This window comes from Giraffa tippelskirchi, chromosome 6, assembly GCF_054371585.1.
Source record: "Giraffa tippelskirchi isolate mGirTip1 chromosome 6, T2T-mGirTip1v1.2.pri, whole genome shotgun sequence".
NCBI classification, from domain to species: Eukaryota; Metazoa; Chordata; class Mammalia; order Artiodactyla; family Giraffidae; genus Giraffa; species Giraffa tippelskirchi.
Genome location: NC_137280.1, coordinates 115,730,976 through 115,751,437, shown reverse-complemented (window position 1 = coordinate 115,751,437; position 20,462 = coordinate 115,730,976). Strand labels below are relative to the sequence as shown.

Here is a 20,462-nt window from a genome sequence, read left to right as displayed (position 1 = left end):
TCCTGCATTGGCATGCAGATTCTTTGCCATTAGCACCACCTGGGAAGCCCAAAGATTTTCTGCTTTTATTAGTTGCAACATTAGCTTAACTTCTGACATAGTGTCCACTCAACTCTAATTATCTGTAGTTTTAATCTTATTTCAAACTCCACTTTGTGTTACTCACACTTATTCTATATTTTTCCATACGGCTTCTAATTTCATCTATTTTTTAATATTTTACATATCTTTTTATCTTTTACATATCACCATTTATACATTCGCTTATGAAGAGAAAAATATCATTATTTTCCATATTTACTTCGTTAAAAAATCCTAAACATCTATTTAGTTTAGTATTTGTGTTTTAGTGTCTTTGTTCTCTTTTTCTTTTCCACTCTCCATATACACAACATATACCAAGACCAGTAAAATCAATTTGGTTAAGCAATTTATAGAATTATTTTGAAAAACACTAATAAAATGGATGACTGATTAAGTATCATATAAACAGTACATAAATGAATTCTAAATGTTTTACAATGCATTACCTCATATGTTCATCACAACAACCTGTAAATAAAGACGTGTTATTAAACTTGATTTCTGGGACTTCCCTGGTGGTCCAGTGGTTAAGATTTTACCTTCCAATGCAGAATGTACAAGTTCAATCCCCGGTCAGGGAGCAGAGATTCCACATGCCTCATGGCCAAAAACCCAAAACATAAAACAAAAACAATATTGTAACATATTCAATAAAGACTCTTAAAGAGTATAGTTTTAAAAAATTAAAAATAAACTTGATTTCATAGATATGTAAGTTTAAAATACACAAAATGTCAACAATCTCTCCAAAGACGATCCACCAAGTCTTAAAGATACAAGTTTATACATTAAAATGAATAAAGGTATACTACCTGAATGGTTCATTCTGATGGTTAATCATTGCATTTATTTGTCATGTAGATAGAGAAAGAAATCATGAGAATAAAATAATCAGAGATGAGACAACAACAACAAAAACAAAGCAAAAATCTGTACTGAGACAAAGATGGTGATATGGATCAGATAAAAAAATTGCTAGGGATGAAAGTTAATTATGAACAGGAGTTGGAGGCATAAGCCAAAGTAGGAGCAAAGACTTCTATATGAAAGCTATTAAGAAATCAGTTCTCACAATCAGCTCACTCAGACTCCTCAAGCTGGTAGACCATGACCTTAGATGAACGCACAAGGATTCTTTCCAATCGGCTGTTGGATGCTGTAGGAAAAATTCTGAAAATTTTCTTATCTGATATCAATGTGAATAAATAGATTACCCATCTATTTCATATCAGGATCTTCTATTATTTAAACTCTGCTACTAAAATCAGTAGAAGACCAAAAATCTGCAATTCCAGAGTGTGGACTACAGTTTATTCCCTTGACCTCAGGCTAGCCAGAGTGGATAGCTTAGATTTCCCTGGGGCTTAAATTACTGGCAACATTTCCAGCAACTCAAAAAATTAAGCAACTCATACTATTCAGGAATTAATCATTCAGCCTGTATGCATAAAAAGCCACGTTAAGTGCCCATTTATTTTTAGAAAAGACATCAAACTTGTTAACAGAAAATTTAAAATTAGACTACCAGTATGATGTTTTGAACTATTACAACTTGTTTGACCAGTCAAATGTATTTTGCGGGGCAATGTTTCATGAGGGCGTATTGTAAAAACCATGGTTTGTCCGATGTGTGTGTGCCTAGGTAAAGAATTGATCTAGGTCATAATTTATTCACACTTGAAGAACAATTGGAACATAGCATATATATCATGTCTTTGACATAGGCTCTATGAATTTACTTTCTGTTGTTCCATAATTATCACTTAGGGCAAAGTAAAATAAACTTGTTTAAACATACACAAAGTAATTGAAAATTTCATTTTAACAGTCTTTAAGTAAAAATAAAATAAAATAAAAGTGTCTAACATAATGGAAGCATATTACTTTTAATTACTCTAAATTACTTTTAAATACACAGATATATAATTACATACACACTGAAACAGTAACACATCTCTAGGGAAGTAAAGATTTTTCTCTTTATTATTAAAATATGATGAAGAGGGACTTCCCTGATGGTCCAGTGGCTAAATGCAGCAGACTTGGGTTCAAACCCTAGTCAGGGAACTAAGATCCCACATGCCACAGAGAAACTAAGCCCATGAGCCACAACTAGAGAGCACACATGCTGCAGCTACTGAGCCCACATACCACTAGAGAGTCTGTGTGCCTTGATGAGAGATCCCACATGCTCAATTAAGACCCATCACAGCCAAATAAATAGGATGATCAGTGGCTATTAAAAAAAAGAATGCTCTAAGGCCAAACAAATAATAAAATATGATAAGGCACATAATAGAATTTTTTAAAATAACATGTGTGATATAAAGTTGTCCCTGACCATGCTCAGTGCTTTGTCTATTGTGTTTTCTTAGTTATTACATTTAACTATTTAAATGCCAGTCAATTTAGGCAGTGTGGGCATATGGCTTTAGTTTATTTCCAAAGAATAATTAGTCACCCCAGAAACATTAATTGAACAGTCCTCTGTATTACTTTAATTGTGTTGTTGCCTGTGCTACACAAAACTTCTCTGTACAGTCATTAAAACAGTATGGTGCTGGCACAAAAACAAATATAGAACAAAGGAATAGATAGAAACCCAGAGATAAACCCATATATCTATGGTCACCTAATCTACGACAAAGGAGGCAAGAATATACAATGGAGAAAAGACAGTCTCTTCAATAAGTGATGCTGGAAAAATTGAACAGCTCCATGTAAAATAATGAAATTAGAACACTTTCTAGCACTATACACAAAAATAAACTCAAAATGCATTAAACGCCTAAATATAAGGCTCACACTATAAAACCGAGGAAACCATAGGCAGAACACTCTTTGACTTAAATCACAGCAAGATATTTTAGGATGCACTGCCTAGACTGGCAAAAAATAAAAAAGTTAAAAGTGAAAGTGAAAGGTTAGTTACTCAGTTGTGTCCAACTCTTGCATCCCCATGGACTGTACCCCCACCAGGCTTCTCTGTCAATGGGATTTCCCAGGCAAGAATACTGGAGTGGGTAGCCATTCCCTTCTCCAGGGAATCTTTCTGACCCAGGGATAAAACCCAGGTCTCCTGCACTCCAGGCCAATTCATTACCATCTGAGCCACCAGGGAAGTCCCAGAGTCAGAAAAACAAAGATAAATGGGGCCTAATTAAACTTAAAAGCTTTGCACAGCAAAGTAAACCATGAAAGAAAGTGAAAGTGAAGTCACTCAGTCGTGTCCTACTCTTTGCGACCCCATGGACTGAGCCTACCAAGCATCTTTGTCCATGGGATTTTCCAGGCAAGAGTACTGAAGTGGGTTGCCATTTCCTTCTCTAGGGGATTTTCCCAACCCAGGGATTGAACCCAGATCTCCTGCATTGCAGGCAGACACTTTACCCTCTGAGCCACCAGGGAAGTCAAAGTAAACCATAAACAAAATGATGAAAAAACAACCCTCAAAATGGAAGAAAATATTTGCAAACAGAGCAACTGATAAGGGAATAATCTCCAAAATGTACAAACAGATCATGCAATTCAGTACAAAACAAACGGCCTAATCAAAAAATGAATAGAGAATCTAAATAGACTTATTTCCAAAGAAGACTTACAAATGACTAAAAAGGACATGAAAATATGCTCAACATCACTAATCATTAGAGAAATGTAAATCAAAACTACAATGATGTATCACTTCACACCAGCCAGAATGACCATTATCAAAATATGTACAAACAGTAAATGCTGGAGAGGGTGTGAAGAAAAGGGAACCCTCCTTCCCTGTTGGAGGAATGTTAAGCAGGTACAGCCACTGTGGAGAACAGTATGAAAGTTTCTTAAAAATCTAAAAATATAGCTATCATATGATCCCACAATCCCACTCGTAGGCATATATCTGGAGAAAATCATAGTTTGGAAAGCTACATGCACCCTGATGTTCACTGCAGCACTATTTACAATAGCAAGGACATGGAATCAATCTAAATGTCCATCAATAGAAGGATGGATATAGAAGATGTGGAACATATATACAATGGAATATTATTCAATCATATAAAAGAATGAAATAATGCCATTTGTGGTAACACTTAGAGATTGTCCTGCTGAGTGAAGTAAGTCAGACAGAAAATGACAAATATCATACGCTATCACATACATGTGTAATCTTAAAAAAGAGGGGTAACAAATGAACTTATCTACAAAAAAGAAATAGAGTAGATGTAGAAAACAAAACTTATGGTTACCAGGAGGTAAGAGGGGACTGATAAACTGGGAGATTGGTGTTGACATATACACACATATATACAGTACTATATTTAAAATAGATAACCAATAAGAACCTAGTGTATAGCAAAGGAAACTCCAATCAATGTTCTCTAATGGCCTATATGGGAAAAGAATCCAAAAATAGAGCAGTATATACATGTGTATAACTCTCACTTTGCTGTACACTTGAAACTAACATATCATTGTAAATCAACTATACTCCAATAAAATTAAAATTAAATAAAATATTAATGCATGATACAGGGTGCTCGGGGCTGGTGCACCAGGATGACCTGGAGGGATGGGATGGGGAGGGAGGTGGAAGGGGGGTTCTGGAAGGGGAAAACATGTACACCCATGGTGGATTCATGTCAATGTATGGCAAAACAAATACAATATTGTAAAGTTAAAAAGTAGAAAATAAACTAATTTAAAAATAAATAAAAACAAAAAGCAAAACAAAACAAAAATTCTGCTAAAAAATAGCTTAAGCTAAGCATTTTGTATATTTTTCTTATTAAATTAAAAAAATTACTCTAAATTTATAGGTTTCTGAACATGGAAACAAGTATTAATGATTTTTTTAATTTATATTAATCAAAAAATCCATAAATAGGGACAGATTTCCCAATATAGGCTATTATTTCTATTTCATTAATTACAAATCAATAAAATATTTAAATCATATGCCTGAAGTTGGAAATATTCTGTTCAGAGATGTTGGCAAACTAATTTGGTTGTTCTTACTTATGTTCTGTAGTATGCTAAGATTAAATTTTGTTTGGATGATATTTATAAGATAGTCAAATATTTTATAATTTTAAAACCCAATTAGTGAAAATATTATCAAAATATGGCTTATTTTTTAAATCACAGAAAGCAAGTTATTTATACCACATGCTAATTATCTGATTAAAAAGGTAAATTCTCAACCTTAAAACGTGATTTTTCAAATTGGGGGTCATAATATCTGGCTAAATATAATTAAATATTTAAGTTATCCCTGAGATAGGACACTTTTGATCATAGCTATGCCTTTTTGTTTCCTTTATTCTCCAGGCAATGTTGATGTAATAAAAAACTACTGTCAATATGTAACTTCCTTTTTTAACTTATTTTTCTAAAGGCAAATATTCTGTGACATTGGTTTAATCAAGTCCAGAAGCTTTGTTATTTTCATTAGTTTGGAAGCATAGCCACAATCATCGTATTGAAAATCTTGTTTTTATAAATGTCTGTTCATTAACCAAAATGAAAATGCATTATTAATTCAAATCCTTTTATGCATATCATATTTCATTTTCTTGCAACACACAATATTTGTGTGAATTTTGATCCTCTACCTCTTATCCAAGGAACATTTTCAGTCTTTCCCATGTTCAACAGATAACACCAACTTTAACTTCAATAAGAAATAAAGTGAAATACTACTCTGTAACCTGAACTTTCCATGGTAAAGAAAATGTTTGTTGAAGCTGCTTCTTATTCATATCACACATAATCAAGAGTTGTTTACTCTGAACATAGTTACTTTTGAATTATCTGCCAGCATTCAGTTTTATAATCATTTTTTCCCTATTTTAAGTTACAGATATTGTGCAAAGTTCCACATTATCTTTTTATATCTAGTTGAAAATTGCTTATATTTATATTTCTGAAATCTAGTTTTGATGATATGTCTCTTCAGTCGTGTCCGACTCTTTGCCACCCTATGGTCTGTAACCCGCCAGGCTCCTCTGTCCATGGGATTCTCCAGGCAAAGAATACTGGAGTGAGTTGCCATGCCCTCCACCAGGAGATCCTCTCGACCCAGGGATTGAACCTGCATCTCTATGTCTCCTGCGTTGGCAGGTGGGTTCTTTACCACTATCACCACTTGGAAAGCCTCAAATTTAGTTTTAGAAGTTTCATATTAATAGAAACTTCCATTTCTAATGGGTAGCTTACCCATTTTTGCTATAAGGAATGATTTATTCTCCACATAAAATGATAAGAGTTATAAATTTCAATGTAGAATAGTATTATACATCATCGATGCCTGTTTTGAAAAAGAAAAAATATTGATTTGTCAGAAATTTTACTGCTTTGTTGAAAATGACACAACAGAAAGGCTTTGATAATCCATTGCCCTCTTTATGAGACAATGTACTAGGAACAATGAATTAATTATCAATCAAATATAATCTATTTTCTGCTACTTATCATTATATTTTCATATTTGCTCTGTTCTTTTCCAACTACTGTAACACAAACACACATACATACACTTAAACACACATATATTTACAGAATTACTACTGTAGCCTCTACAGAATCATATTTTGTATGTGGAGTGGGATCTGTGTGTTTACAATGCAAAAAAGAAAAAGTTATACCAAAAGTGACCCAACTTTTCATAACTGTAATGTTTTCTTGATGTATTAAGATTCTTTGGATAATCTTTGACTGAGACTTCATTACTTTAAGTGATAAAAATTATTTTAAAAATAATGGTTTATTTTGAAGTGCAACTATTCTTATCTAATTAGAAAATGATTTAGAACAAAATTATTGAATTACTTTTTCTCTTAAAAGTTTTGCATGCCATGACCTAAGAACACAAAAGGAGAAGCACTTAGAAAGTTATACAAAATAATGTGTTTAGAATGTTTTATTTCACTTACTCCTTCCTAAAAGGTATTTTTAAATGATAAATGGGTTATGGAAAAGAATGGTTTATACAATATCTTCCTGAGTAATAAATTGACCCTAGAAGTTTTTTTTTCTGTTTGGGTAGAGGAAGTGCATGCATAAAATACTTACTTTCCAATGTGAAGCTTTAATAAGTGCAGCAGTAGAAAATAAATATGATGTATTTGACAGAAAGTTGGACAATTCACTAAAATTGAAAACAAATTAGATAAGATGGCTAAAAGTCCTTAATATTTAGTAGAGAAAATATGCTCAAGAGAATATACATTATAAATAAAGAGCTAAAATGTATTATATTATCTTTATAAATATAAATTTTATTTGAAAGTGGTCTTAGAAAAGTCTATCAAAATTTCTTAAATTTCAATGAACAGCTGGTAAATACTTAATGGTTTACTCTTTTTTATTTGAATCCTTGGGAATAAGTGTCAGAAGTAAAATACAGACTTTGAGGTCACAGTGTATACCCATGCACAATTCTGTTTCCCATGGTTCAAGCTCTCAACAAATAAAGATATATACATTTTATTATTTACACATAAAATGAGATTCCTTATGTAGATAAAACAAGTGAACAATAATTTAATTTGTGTAAAATTGAGAACAGTGTTTTGGCTAAGTAGAAACTGAGGAACTATATGACTTGTGATCACTTCCTTGCACATCATGTCTGTAGAGAGCACAGTTTTCCTGTGAGAAGTTTCTTCAGAGCATCTTTCACATCCTTGTTTCTTAAAGTGTAAATAATAGGATTTAAGGTGGGGGTCACCATGGTATAGAAAAGTGAGATGAACTTGCCTTGGTCCTGAACATAACTGTTGCTTGGTTGCAGGTACATGTAAATTATGGTGCCATAGAAAATGATCACCACTGTAAGGTGAGAGGAGCAGGTGCTGAAGGCTTTGCGCCTTGCCTCCACTGACTTGAGCCTCAGCACTGCTTGAGTTATGAAGCCATAAGAGATAAGGATGAGTGCTGGTGGGATTAGGAGAAACAGGATACTAAAAACAAAAAGCACCAACTCATTGATGGTGATATCCACACAAGCCAACTTAAGGAGAGCTGGTACTTCACAAATAAAATGATCCAGCCTGTGGTTGCCACAAAAGGGCAACTGCAAAGTAAAGGTTGCATGAATCAAGGAATTGGCCAAACCACTGAACCAGGAGATAGATGCCAGCTGCTGGCATAGCCGTGGGTTCATGATGACCACATAGTGAAGAGATTTGCAAACAGCAACATAGCGATCTAAGGCCATCACAACCAGGAGGATACACTCAGTTGAGCCCAGTGCTAGAGAAATATAGAGTTGTACCACACAACCACCATAAGTGATGGTTTTCTCTGGTCCTCGCAGGTTAACTAGGGTCTGAGGTGCAAGGCTAGTAGTGAAGCAGATGTCCAGAAGGGAGAGGTTGCTGAGGAAGAAGTACATAGGGGTATGAAGAGGAGGATCCAGGTATGAGATGATGATAATGGTGATATTTCCCACAAGCGTCAGGAGGTAGAACAAAAGGACAAATACAAAGAGCACAGCCTCTAGGCGAGGGTGGTCTGAGAATCCTAGAAGGACAAAACCAATCAGAGAACTCTCATTGGCTTTTTCCATCCTCTAGAGGAAACTGCACCTGCTAAAAGAGGAATAAAAACAGATACATTTGAAACAGCTCACCACAGAATGTATGAGCTGAAAGGATCAAGAACACTGACTTGTCCAACCTGTTAATTTTTCATCCCCAATGTGTTACTGGGCTTCCGTAGTGGCTCAGTGGTAAAGAATCCATCTACAGTGCAGGAGACACAGGAGACTCGGATTGGATCCCTGGGTTGGGAAGATCCCCTGGAGAAGGAAATGGCAACCCACTCCAGTGTTCTTGCCAGGAAAATCCCATAGACAGAGGAGCTTGGCAGGCCATGGTCTATGGTGTTGCAAACAGTCGGACAGGACTGAAGCAACTGAGCAATGTGGTACTGACTCAGAACACTAATCCATGTTACTTCATTCCAGTCCAGTGACCCTTCTTTAAAAATCATAAATGCTTTTAGCTTTGGGGTTATCTGGAAACTGACTATTAAAGTCACTCAAAGTGGATATTTGCATGCATATCAAGAAATGTGTAATGATCTACTTACTTCTGAAATCAAGTGTCTCTCAAAATAAAGTGAATAGCATATAATGGTTTTTAACTGTTGACAAAAATCTGCATGCAAAATATGATATTTAGGTTTTATCATAGGCACAAATGGAGATGGGAAATTTCTTTGCATCTTCCCCCTACATACATGCACTCTTAAACTCTCGTCTCTAGTCACTGCCTAAACAGAGAAAGGTAAGATAGTCATGGGTTTAATTGTGTATCTAGATAGACAAAGCAAAATTGAATAGTTAAGTGATAAACAATTCAAATTTTAAAATAAATTTAAAAGTATGAGCTAAGTAAATAATTTTCAAATAGATTTTGCAAAATAACAGTTGAAAAAAATATTTTGAAATATGAAGTCTAGGAAAGTCTTTATGTATAAAACTAACTAAAATGATATATTTAAAGATAGGTAATATTAGGATGGGAAGGGATATAAGATCAATTTTTGACATGTGAGAAAACATTGGAAATAACAAGGAGGGAATGAAAAAGTTATGTTTCAGGAGCAAAATTATATAATATAAATCAAATTATATATGTTCATTCAATGACTGAAGTGCCAAAAATAAAAATCATTTTTTAGTTATATTTTAAAGCAACATTATCTAAACAAGCTGGCTAAAATTTCCTAATATTCAATGCAGAAAATATCATACTCAAGAGAATATACATTATTAATGAAGAGCTAAATATATTAGCTCTAAAAATGTAGCTTGTTTGAAAGAGTCAGATAAACCTTGAAAAATTCCTTAACTTTCAACATGATAAAAACATAAAACAGATTACAAGCAAAAATGAAAAGAGCTTATGTGAAAGATGAAGAAATTTCAAGGTCACTTGGTAAACACCAGTAGAACATATGTGGATAATTCAGTTGTCTATATAAGGCAAAAAAAAAAGTGAGTGTTAAAGTTTTGCCTACAAAAAAAGAATTTGAAGCCAAATTGTAGAAATTTATGAGCAAGATAGTTATTAACTTCATTATGCAAACAATGAAATGTCTTTGGAGGCTTATGAGCACACAGGAGAATGATATTATCTATTTCTGTTTTGGAAATATTGGCCTGGTAATGATTTGTAGATGGATGTGGAAAAATTATTGTCAGGGAGTTCAGTGAGGAACATTTCGATAGTTCTTATCATACAAACTAGTGGCCTTGTAATGCAAATGGGCTGAAAACTCTTGGAAATGACAGCAGTTCAATAAAAATTGATAGCAGTTCAATAAAAATTAGTTGGAGGAAAATTAATTGAATGAAAATGTCAAAATTAATTGAATAGTGATTTTGTTATGGAAAGGGGGATAAGAGAAGGATTATAAGATGATTTATGATAATTTGCTTTCAGAATGAGAAAACTGGAGAAGTGTAAAATGACAGGATATATTTCCCATTCTGATAGATTTTTGCCCAACTCACCAACACTCCCATTTCAAAACATATTTCATTCCAACGTCCTCTACCATGCCTTTGGTCAAAGTTTTTCTTCTTGACTGATTGTGAAATTTTAGTATAGGAGTCTTAAAATGAGGTGATTGTATCTAGTGTGTTTATTTATGTACACTGAGCCAGGTGTGAGCCAGGTGTGTTTTTCTTCAGTCCAAAAGAGGTAGAAGGAATATTTTTCAATGTCAGTTTATGGTGACTTTTATAGAAGTTTCTAATGTCTATTTGTCTCTATAATTGAAAATTGTTATGCTAAAAATGACAAAAGAATAAAATATGGAAAATATAGATATTAATACAAGAAGCAGGCAGAAACAAGCTATTTTTAAGAAAGACATAAATCAAAAGACAAGAAAGAAGTTGAAGCAGGGCCAAATTGTGCAAGAGATCTTAAAATGGGGGATTCTCCTTGTATTTTCTTGAAGTAAAAATTAAGCTATTGTATATGGGTGAAAGGAGAAATAATAAAGATTGTATTCTATAGTTGAGATTGTGAAAGACTTTGAAATCCAGACGAAGAGACTAGAAATGTTGATGGTTTTGAATAAGACTGTTTTAAAATATCTAACTGTGTAGAATTGATTGGGTAAAAAAGTGATGAGCAGATACAAGAATCGATAAATGAGGTGTAGCTGGATATCATGATCTTTGCCTTTAATTCTGATTCAAACTAAGCACGAACCACCAACCAGAGGGATGGATACCTCAGACATAGCACTCAAGGTCCTCCTTCTGCTGGTCCTTGCCCTACCTAGCCTCCGCCTCTGCCCTTGCAAGCTCATTACCCTGCCATGCTGAGCAATTTGCAATCTCCTGTCTTCAGTTAGCCGGATCTTTTCTTATTCCTCTACCAGAATATTCTCTCCAACATCCATCACCTGAAAATCATCTACACAGTTTTCAAAATTCAGCACTGATCTCTAACAGATAAACTCCTCCTTGACTCTGACTTGCCTCCACTCTCCATGCTGACAAGATTTATTTTGTGTCACTGCTATACTCTGAACGTACTTCTATCATATTAATAGAAACTATAAGAGTCTACTGACCTAATTTTAGGCCTACTCAATCATAAGCTACTTCTTAAACTGAAGGGTCATGCTTTACTGATATTTAATGTAATTTTTATGATGTCTGAGGCATAATAATTCAATAACAGCTTGATGAAGAAATAAATGCATTTTCAGGTGTCTTATTTCCCACAGTCTGATTCTTTTTTTAAAAAAAAAAATTCTGTACAGAAAATATAAGAAAAATAAGTTATGGTCAGATAAGCTGAGCTGAGAAGGAGAGCTGAACTGCATATATAGGATATAAAAAAAAAAAGAGCCAAAACGAAGTGACAGGGAAGCCCTTAACCACTTACAGTGATAGCATGAGTCTAAAGCTGGAGAAAGCACCTACTCCTCCGTGTTTCTTGTCCCTTTATGGAATGGTATCACTGTTGAGGGTGCCCTAAAAAAAGTAACTCCTGCAATTTTATGATCCTAAAACCAAGGGGAGGGAGAGAAGAAAAGGACAAGTTATGGAAAACTAGAGTACTGAATCAGAGTGGAAGAAGTCTTAAAGTTTTTCCCTTCTCCCCCTACAAGGAGGCTTTGGCAGAAGTACCTGAAGAAGTGCTCAGTCGCTCAGTCCTGTCTGACTCTTTGTGACCCTATGGACCATAGTCCATCAGGCTCCTGTGTCTATGGGATTTTCCAGGCAAGAATACTGGGGTGGGTTGCCATTTCCTTCTCCAGGAGAACTTCCCAAGCTAGGGATAGAATCAGCATCTCCTGTGCCTTTTTATTGGTAGGCACACTCTTTACCACTGAGCCACCGGGGAGGCCACCTGAGGAAGCCTCTTCCCAAAGCAGACCTAGCAATGAAGATGCCCAGGACATAAATACCAATTTGTCTAAGAACATGACTAGCCATAGGAGCTTGAGTCTGACTGCAACCTTTCAGAAATTGCAGTGCATTGGCTATGCAGCAAGTCTCATGTGGAGGTGGCAGATTTTCCCATGAAGCCTGCTAGGCAAAGTTTTTGTAACTGCCTGAAGTCAGGGTTGAAGAACACCTATCAACAGAGGGATGGATAAAGAAGATGTGGTACATATACATAATGGAATATTAGATAGCCAGAATCAACCCCTCTGTTAGCTGTGCTATTGTGCCACTCAGCCTTTGTTCTTTACCTCAACTGTCTGCTTGTAGAAAGCTTTGGGACAGCCTAAAAAATTATAATTCTGTCCTGTCTCCATTTGGAGAAATCCAGTGTAAGACACATGCTTTTCTGATCTAGTGTATTTTCCATATGCTGTGTTCCTTCATGGATACTCTATTGGGCTTCCCTGGTGGTTCAGACAGTAAAGAATCTGCCTGCAATGTGGGAGAACTGAGTTCAATCCCTGGGTTGGGAAGATCCCCTGGAAGAGGGCATGGCAACCCACTCCAGTATTCTTGCCTGGAGAATCCCCACGGACAGAGGAGCCTGGTGAGGTACAGTCCACAGAGTCTCAAAGAGTCGGACACGACTGAGTGACTGACAGCACAGCACTATTGGTGAAAATTCAGTTTCAGTGACTGTAGATTTCTCGGTTCATGTGTTTAAAAAAACAAATTGGAAGTGCTCTCTTGAGTAAAGTTCCTGGTCTAAGGTGTAATCAAGTGCCCTCTACCCATGAAGATTTGTATTCTTGCTGACCTTCAAGTTTCAGTAAAATACAATTACATCCTATAAGGAGAAAAAAAATGAGGCCATAATGTCATTAGAATTAAGAAAGAATAGATCTCTAGAAAATATTCCATTTCTTCTCGATGAAATCTAATCAACAAAGCAAACCCTCCCTTATTTCGGTTATATTGTGCATTTGTGTGTGCTTAGTCAGTCACCTCTGATTCTTTGTGACCCCATGGACTGTAGCCTGCCAGGCTTTTCTGTCCATGGAACTCTCCAGGCAAGAATACTGGAGTGGGTTGCCATTTCCTCCTCCAGGAGATCTTCCCAAACCAGGGATCAAATTTGTGATTCTGGGATCTCCTGCATTGGCAGGCAGATTGTTCACCACTAGAGCCATTTTTCAAAAATTGCAGAGAGCTCCAGAGTTGAAAAGCTTGTAGTGGTTCCCTATTTAATGAAAGTTTCCTTATGGTAATTCACATGAGTAAATTTTTACAGAAAGCTGAATCACCTTGAATTGAAGTGCTCTAATTGAGCTGTGGAGTTGTATTGATGTGGAATTGAATGTGTCTGTATCTATTTTTCTGTTGTCTATCATCATAATCATCTATAGTGTTCCTGTAAAAGCACAATTAACTCAAAAAATATTAGCCATCTAAACAAGTCAATGACAATGATTTATACCTATGAAGAATAGCAATAAATTACTCTATTCCTTTATTTGATAGGCAAACCTGAGTGCAGATAGCTTATCTGTCGCATCAGAAACCATTGTTATTTAACTGATAGATCAAATCCAGCAGTAATAGAAACCAAAAACTTGCTACTTCAGTAACTTTTATAAACCCCTTCAAGATCCAAGTGTATTCAATTAAGACCAAACAGACAATCCTTACTTACTATTATGGCTATTTTGTTCTGTTTGAAATTTTCACATCCTCAGGAGGCTCATTATACAGCATTTTCTTAGTTGTGTGTTTACATGTCTAACCAGAGCCTGACCCACAAGATGACAGGCTTCAAAATGGTGTCTATCAAAAAGTCATATTTCCAACAGAAGCCGCCCGTAAGGAAACTTTTAGTGGTAATGAGAATTATGGCAGAAGGGGATCCTAAAAAGGGGAAGTTGGCAATATCACAAAAAGGCCATGGCTTGTTTACAGTTAAAAGTCTTCTGGGGAAAACCTGTGTCCCCAACAGACAATTAGTCAAGGCACTGACTAATTCTGAGGATCATACAGGGAGATGGGATACACTTATTTCCCAACTGTGAGATTTTCCTTTCTTCCTTGAATATTGTTTTGGGACCTTATAATTTCTTAAGGAAATAGAAGTTATCAGACTTGCCCAGTATAAAATAAATAAATAAAAATAGCCTACTTCTGGGTATTTTTCTTTCTTTACTCCAATTACAAGAGGTAGTGGTGGTGGTTTAGTCACTAAGTTATGTCCCACTCTTGTGACCCCATGGACTTTAGACTGCCAGGCTCCTCTCTCCATGGGATTCTCCAGACAAGAATACTGGAGTGGGTTACCATTTCCTTCTCCAGGGGATCTTCCAGACCCAGGAATTGAACCCAGGTCTCCTGCATTGCAGGCAGATTCTTACCGACTGAGCTACAAGGGAAGCCCCCAATTGCAATAGAGATCACTCTACTCTCTTTAGAGCAATTTTTTCCTCCTGAATATTGGGTTCAATGAACAATATAACTTGCTCTCTGAGCATCTGTGTGTTAAGTATTAATAACTTTAAAATTACCTTGCAAAGTATTAGTAACTTTAAAATTAAAATCATCTGAAGAAATATCTAGATTTGAAATTTTTGTGAGATTATGAAGTTTTTTTTTAAAAATCTATTTTTCAAATCTCTGTCTCAAACATATTTATTTTTAATTGAAGTATAGTAACTACATTATCATATTAGTTTCAGGTATACAACATCACTAGTGATTCAAAGTTTATATACATTTTACTCAATTTAATTTTATGATAAAATACTGGTTATATTTTCTGAATAATACCACTTCAGTATTCTTTCCTTGAGAACCCCATGAACAGTATGAAAAGGCAAAAAGATAGGACACTGAAAGATGAACTCCCCAGGTCGGTAGGTGCCCAATATGCTACTGGAGAAGAGTGGAGAAATAACTCCAGAAATAATGAAGGGACAGAGCCAAAGCAAAAACAACACCCAGTTGTGGATGTGACTGGTGATGGAAGTAAAGTCGGATGCTGTAAAGAACAATATTGCATAGAAACCTGGAATGTTAGTCCATGAATCAAGGTAAACTGGAAGTGGTCAAACAGGAGATGGCAAGACTAAATGTCAATGTTTTAGGAATCAGTGAACTAAAATGGTCTAGAATTGGCAAGTTTAATTCAGATGACCATTTTATCCACTCCTGTGGGCAAGAATCCCTTGGAAGAAATGGAGTAGCCCTTATAGTCAACAAGAGTCCAAAATGCAGTACTTGGGTGCAATCTCAAAAATGACAGAATGATCTCTGTTTGTTTCCAAGGCAAACCATTCAATATCACAGTAATCCAAGTCTATGCCCAACCACTAATGCCAAAGAAGCTGAAGCTGAGTGGTTCTATGAAGACCTACGAGACCTTCTAGAACTAACACCAATAAAAGATGTCCTTTTCATCATAGGGGACTGGAATGCAAAAGTAGGAAGTCAAGAGATACCTGGAGTAACAGGCAAGTTTGACCTTAGAGTACAAATTGAAGCAGGGCAAAGGCTAACAGAGTTTTGCCAAGAGAACACTGGTCATACAAACACCATCTTCCAACAACACAGGAGAAAATTCTACACATGGACATCACCAGATGGTCATTACCGAAATCAGATTGATCATATTCTTTGCAGCCAAAGATGAAGAAGCTCTATACAGTCATCAAAAGAAGACTGGGAGCTGACTGTGGGTCAGATCATGAACTCCTTATTGCCAAATTCAGACTTAAATTGAAGAAAGTAGGGAAAACCACTAGACTATTCAGGTATGACCTAAATCAAATCCCTTACAATTATACAGTTGAAGTGACAAATAGATTCAAGGGATTAGATCTGATAGACAGAGTGCCTGAAGAACTATGGTCATAGGTTCGTGACATTGTACAGGAGACAGGGAGCAAGACCATCCCCAAGAAAAAGAAATGCAAAAAGGCAAAATGGCTGTCTGAGGAGCCCTTACAAATAGCTGAGAAAAGAAGAGAAGCTAAAGGCAAAGGAGAAAAGGAAAGATACACCCATCTGAATGCAGAGTTCCAAAGAATAGCAAGGAGAGGTAAGAAAGCCTTCCTTAGTGATCAGTGCAAAGAAATAGAGGAAAACAATAGAATGGGAAAGACTAGAGATCTCTTCAAGAAAATTAGAGATACCAAGGGAACATTTCATGCAAATATGGGCACAATAAAGGACAGAAATGGTATGGACCTAACAGAAGCAGAAGATATTAAGAAGAGGTGGCAAGAATACACAAGGGAACTATACAATAAGCATATTAATGATCCAGATAATGATGGTAACATAACCAGGTAACATTCTTCCCAGAACCCAGATAACATTTTTCACAGAACAAAACAAAAACTTTACATTTTCTTAACGGAAACACAAAATACCCTGAATAGTCAAAACAATCTTGAGAAAGAAAAACAAAACTGGAGGAATCAACTTTCCTGACTTCAGACTATGCTACAAAGCTACAGTCATCAAGACAGTGTGGTACTGACACAAAAACAGAAATTTAGACAAAGGGAACAAAATAGAAAGCCGGGAGATAAACCCATCCACCTATGGGCACGTTATCTTTAACAATGGAGGCAAGAATATAGAATGGAGAAAAGACAGCCTTTTCAACACATGGTGCAGGAAAAACTGGACAGCTATGTGTAAAAACAATGAAATTAGAACACTTCCTAACACCATACACAAAAACAAATTCAAAATTGTTTAAAGACTTAAATTTTAAGACCAGAAACTATAAAACTCTTAGAGGACAACACAGGCAATGCACTCTTTGACATAAATTGCAGCAATATCCTCTTTGACCCACCTCTTGAGGAATGGAATTGAAAACAAAACTGAACAAATGGGGCTTGCTGTGCTTAGTCACTCAGTCATGACTGACTCTTTGTGACCCCATGTATTGTAGCTCACCAGGCTCCTCTGTCCATGGTTATGCTTCAGGCAAGAATACTGGAGTGGTTGCCATTTCCTTCTCCAGGGGATCATCCCAACCCAGGGATCCAACCTAGGTCTCCTACATTGCAGGTGGATTCTTTACTGTCTGAGCCACAATTAAACTTAAAAGCTTTTGTACAGTTGAGGAAACTATAAACAGGATGAAAAGGCAACCCTCAGAATGGAAGAAAATAACTGCAAACAAAGGAACTGACAAAGGATTAATATTCAAAATATATAAGCAATTCATATAGCTTAATATCAGAAAAACAAACAATTCAATCAAAAAGTGGGGAGAAGACATAAACAGACCTTTCTCCAAAGAAGACATACAGATGGCCAATAAACAAATGAAAAGATGCTCTCCACATCATTCATTATTAGAGAAGTGCAAATCAAAACTACTGTGAGGCATCACTTCACAACAATGTAATGGCCATCATCAAAAAATCTACAAACAATAAATGCTGGAGAGGATGTGTAGAAAAGGGAACCCTCTTGCACTGGTGGTAATGTAAATTGTTACAGCCACTATAGAGAAAAGAATGGAGATTCCTTAAAAAAAGAGACTAGATATAAAACTATCATATGATCCAGCACTCCCACTACTGGACATATACTATGAGAAAGTGAAGTTGAAAGTGAAGTTGCTCAGTCGTGTCTTCTGACTCTTTGCGACCCCATGGACTGTAGCCTACCAGGCTCCTCTGTCCATGGGATTTTCCAGGCGAGAGTACTGGAGTGGGTTGCCATTTCCTTCTCCAGAGAATCTTCCCGACCCAAGGATCGAACCCAGATCCCCTACATTATAAGCAGATGCTTTACTGCCTGAGCCACCACAGAAGTCAAAAAGACACACGTACCCCACAATGTTCATTGCAGCACTATTTACAATAGCCAGGCCATCAGAAAAACCTAGATGTCCATTGACAGGTGAATGGATAAAGAAGATGTTATACATATATGCAATGGAATATTACTCAGTCATAAAAAGGAATTTGAGTTGGTTGTAGTGAGGTGGATGAACTTAGAGCCATTAGAACTATTATACGGAGTGAAGTTAGAAAAGAAAAAACACATACCATATATTAACACATATACATATGTAATCTAGAAAAATAGATTGCTAGTGGGAAGCTGCTGTATAACACAGGGAGCCCATCCTTGAGCTCTGTGACAACCTAGAGGGTTGGCTTGGGGGGACTGAAACTCAAGAGAAGAGAGAGGGTATGTGTATGTGGTTGTGTGTGTGTGTGTGTGTATATGTATGTACATATATATGTATAAAACTATATGACTATATATATATATATAATGACTGATTTGTGTTTTTGACGAGCAGAAGCAAATGCAACATTGTATAGCAATTTTTATCCAATTAAAAATAAAATATGTTCATCAAAGTATCATTTTAAGTTTTTTTTAAAAATTGTGTAATTGTCCCCAGAGTTTTTCCTAGTCTTTTTTTTTTTTTTTTTTTTACTGCTTCTTTAACCCCTTTGTTCCTTGAATTATATAGAGAAGTGCTAAGTATGGAGGTCACTACACTATAGAATATTAGAGCCAAAACTAGTGGATGTGTGTCTCTCCTCTTTGTGTGTGTGTGTGTGTGTGTGTGTGAGTGTGTGTGTGTATCTCTTTGTTGCTGGTATACTCTTTTATAGTGCTTGGCTCCTTCATTTTGGACCTCTGGCTACCTTTACCAAGTACTTCTGAAGATCAAGTTAACTACTTGAACAAGAAAGCATGTGAGACCTCCTTTCTCATCCGATGGTTGTCACCATTTTCTATGGAGCCATCATTTCATGTATCTGCCACAAGCCAAGAACAGTGAACATTTGTCTCTCTCTTCTACAGTGGCTGGCTAGCTAATCTTCAGAAGTACTTAGTAAGGTAGCTAGAGGTCCAAAATGAAGGAGACCACAAAGTGTTGAAAGTGGTGTTCACACCATCCAACTGGATAAACACAGGAACTTCACAGATGAGATGATCCACTTGGTGATGACTACAGAAGGGCAGTTTCATTGTTTAATAGTAGATTAAAGTTGTGTGGTGTCTACCCTGAAGAACCATGTCAAAGACACAGGAATGTGACAAAGCTCAATGTATGTGACAAAGACATAATGTAGAGGACAACAAATAGCAGTTTAATAGTTGTAGATTATCACTTCCAGAAAGACACACTGCATGAATTCCAGTGCATAAGATATATAGAGTTGAACCACACATCTATGATTAGTGATAGACTCAATTGAATCTCTGAGATTACCTAGAATCTTAGGAATAATACTGATGGTGAAGTAGAGATCCTGAAAGAGAGATTTAAAAGGAAGTAATATATTGATATATGAATCTTGGGATCCAGATGAGATAGTAGGATGATAGTGACGGTTCCCAAAATGATTAGTGACTGTAAGATCAAAATAATTACAAATAGAACCTTCTGTAACTGAGGGTAATTAGAAAACCCCACCAGGGTGAAAACTGTTAGATTATTCTCAATGGTAATCCTCAGCATCCTCATGTGTATATTATATTCTAGAAAGCTGATTTATAGCTTAGAAACATGACATATTACATATGGTTAAATGAATCACAATGTTACCTTCCTCCAAAGCACTTTATTTTAAACACTTAGAAGCTACACTTACATCTAGTGATTTATTTCTGTTTATCCTACTGTGTAAATTTTAAGTAAATGCAGTCCCTCTTTACCTCTTAACTGTTCTATCTGATGCTCTCCTAAATAAACAACAGCAGATATCTAATAAGCACTTGCAATCTCCTTTGGGAAATAAAATGGACCATCCTTTTCTCATAACTCAACTAAAGTTCAGTCAGTTCTTTTCAGTTCAGTCACTCAGTTGTGTCCAACTCTGCAATCCCATGGACCGCAGCACACCAGGCTTCCCTGTCCATCACCAACTCCCGGAGCTTACTCATGTCCATTGAGTTGGTGATGCCATCCAACCATCTCATCCTCTGTCGC

General features: G+C 36.0%; 1 protein-coding gene and 1 long non-coding RNA gene across 6 annotated transcripts in view; one reads left to right on the top strand and one right to left on the bottom strand.

Moving 5' to 3' along the window:
• LOC145511586 (uncharacterized) overlaps positions 1–20,462 on the top strand; it is a 96,231-nt gene that overhangs the window by 11,666 nt on the left and 64,103 nt on the right. The window contains exon 2 of one of the 5 annotated variants that reach the window (XR_014057971.1): positions 6,072–6,192. The exons of the other annotated variants lie outside the window; for them this stretch is intronic. This is a non-coding gene — a long non-coding RNA (uncharacterized LOC145511586). The remainder of the gene's footprint in view (positions 1–6,071; positions 6,193–20,462) is intronic. 5 annotated transcript variants of the gene reach the window in all.
• Positions 7,697–8,641, bottom strand: LOC145511577 (olfactory receptor 2G3). Its single transcript, XM_081505121.1, has one exon. The coding sequence runs from the start codon at positions 8,639–8,641 to the stop codon at positions 7,697–7,699; it is 945 nt and encodes a 314-aa protein (XP_081361247.1).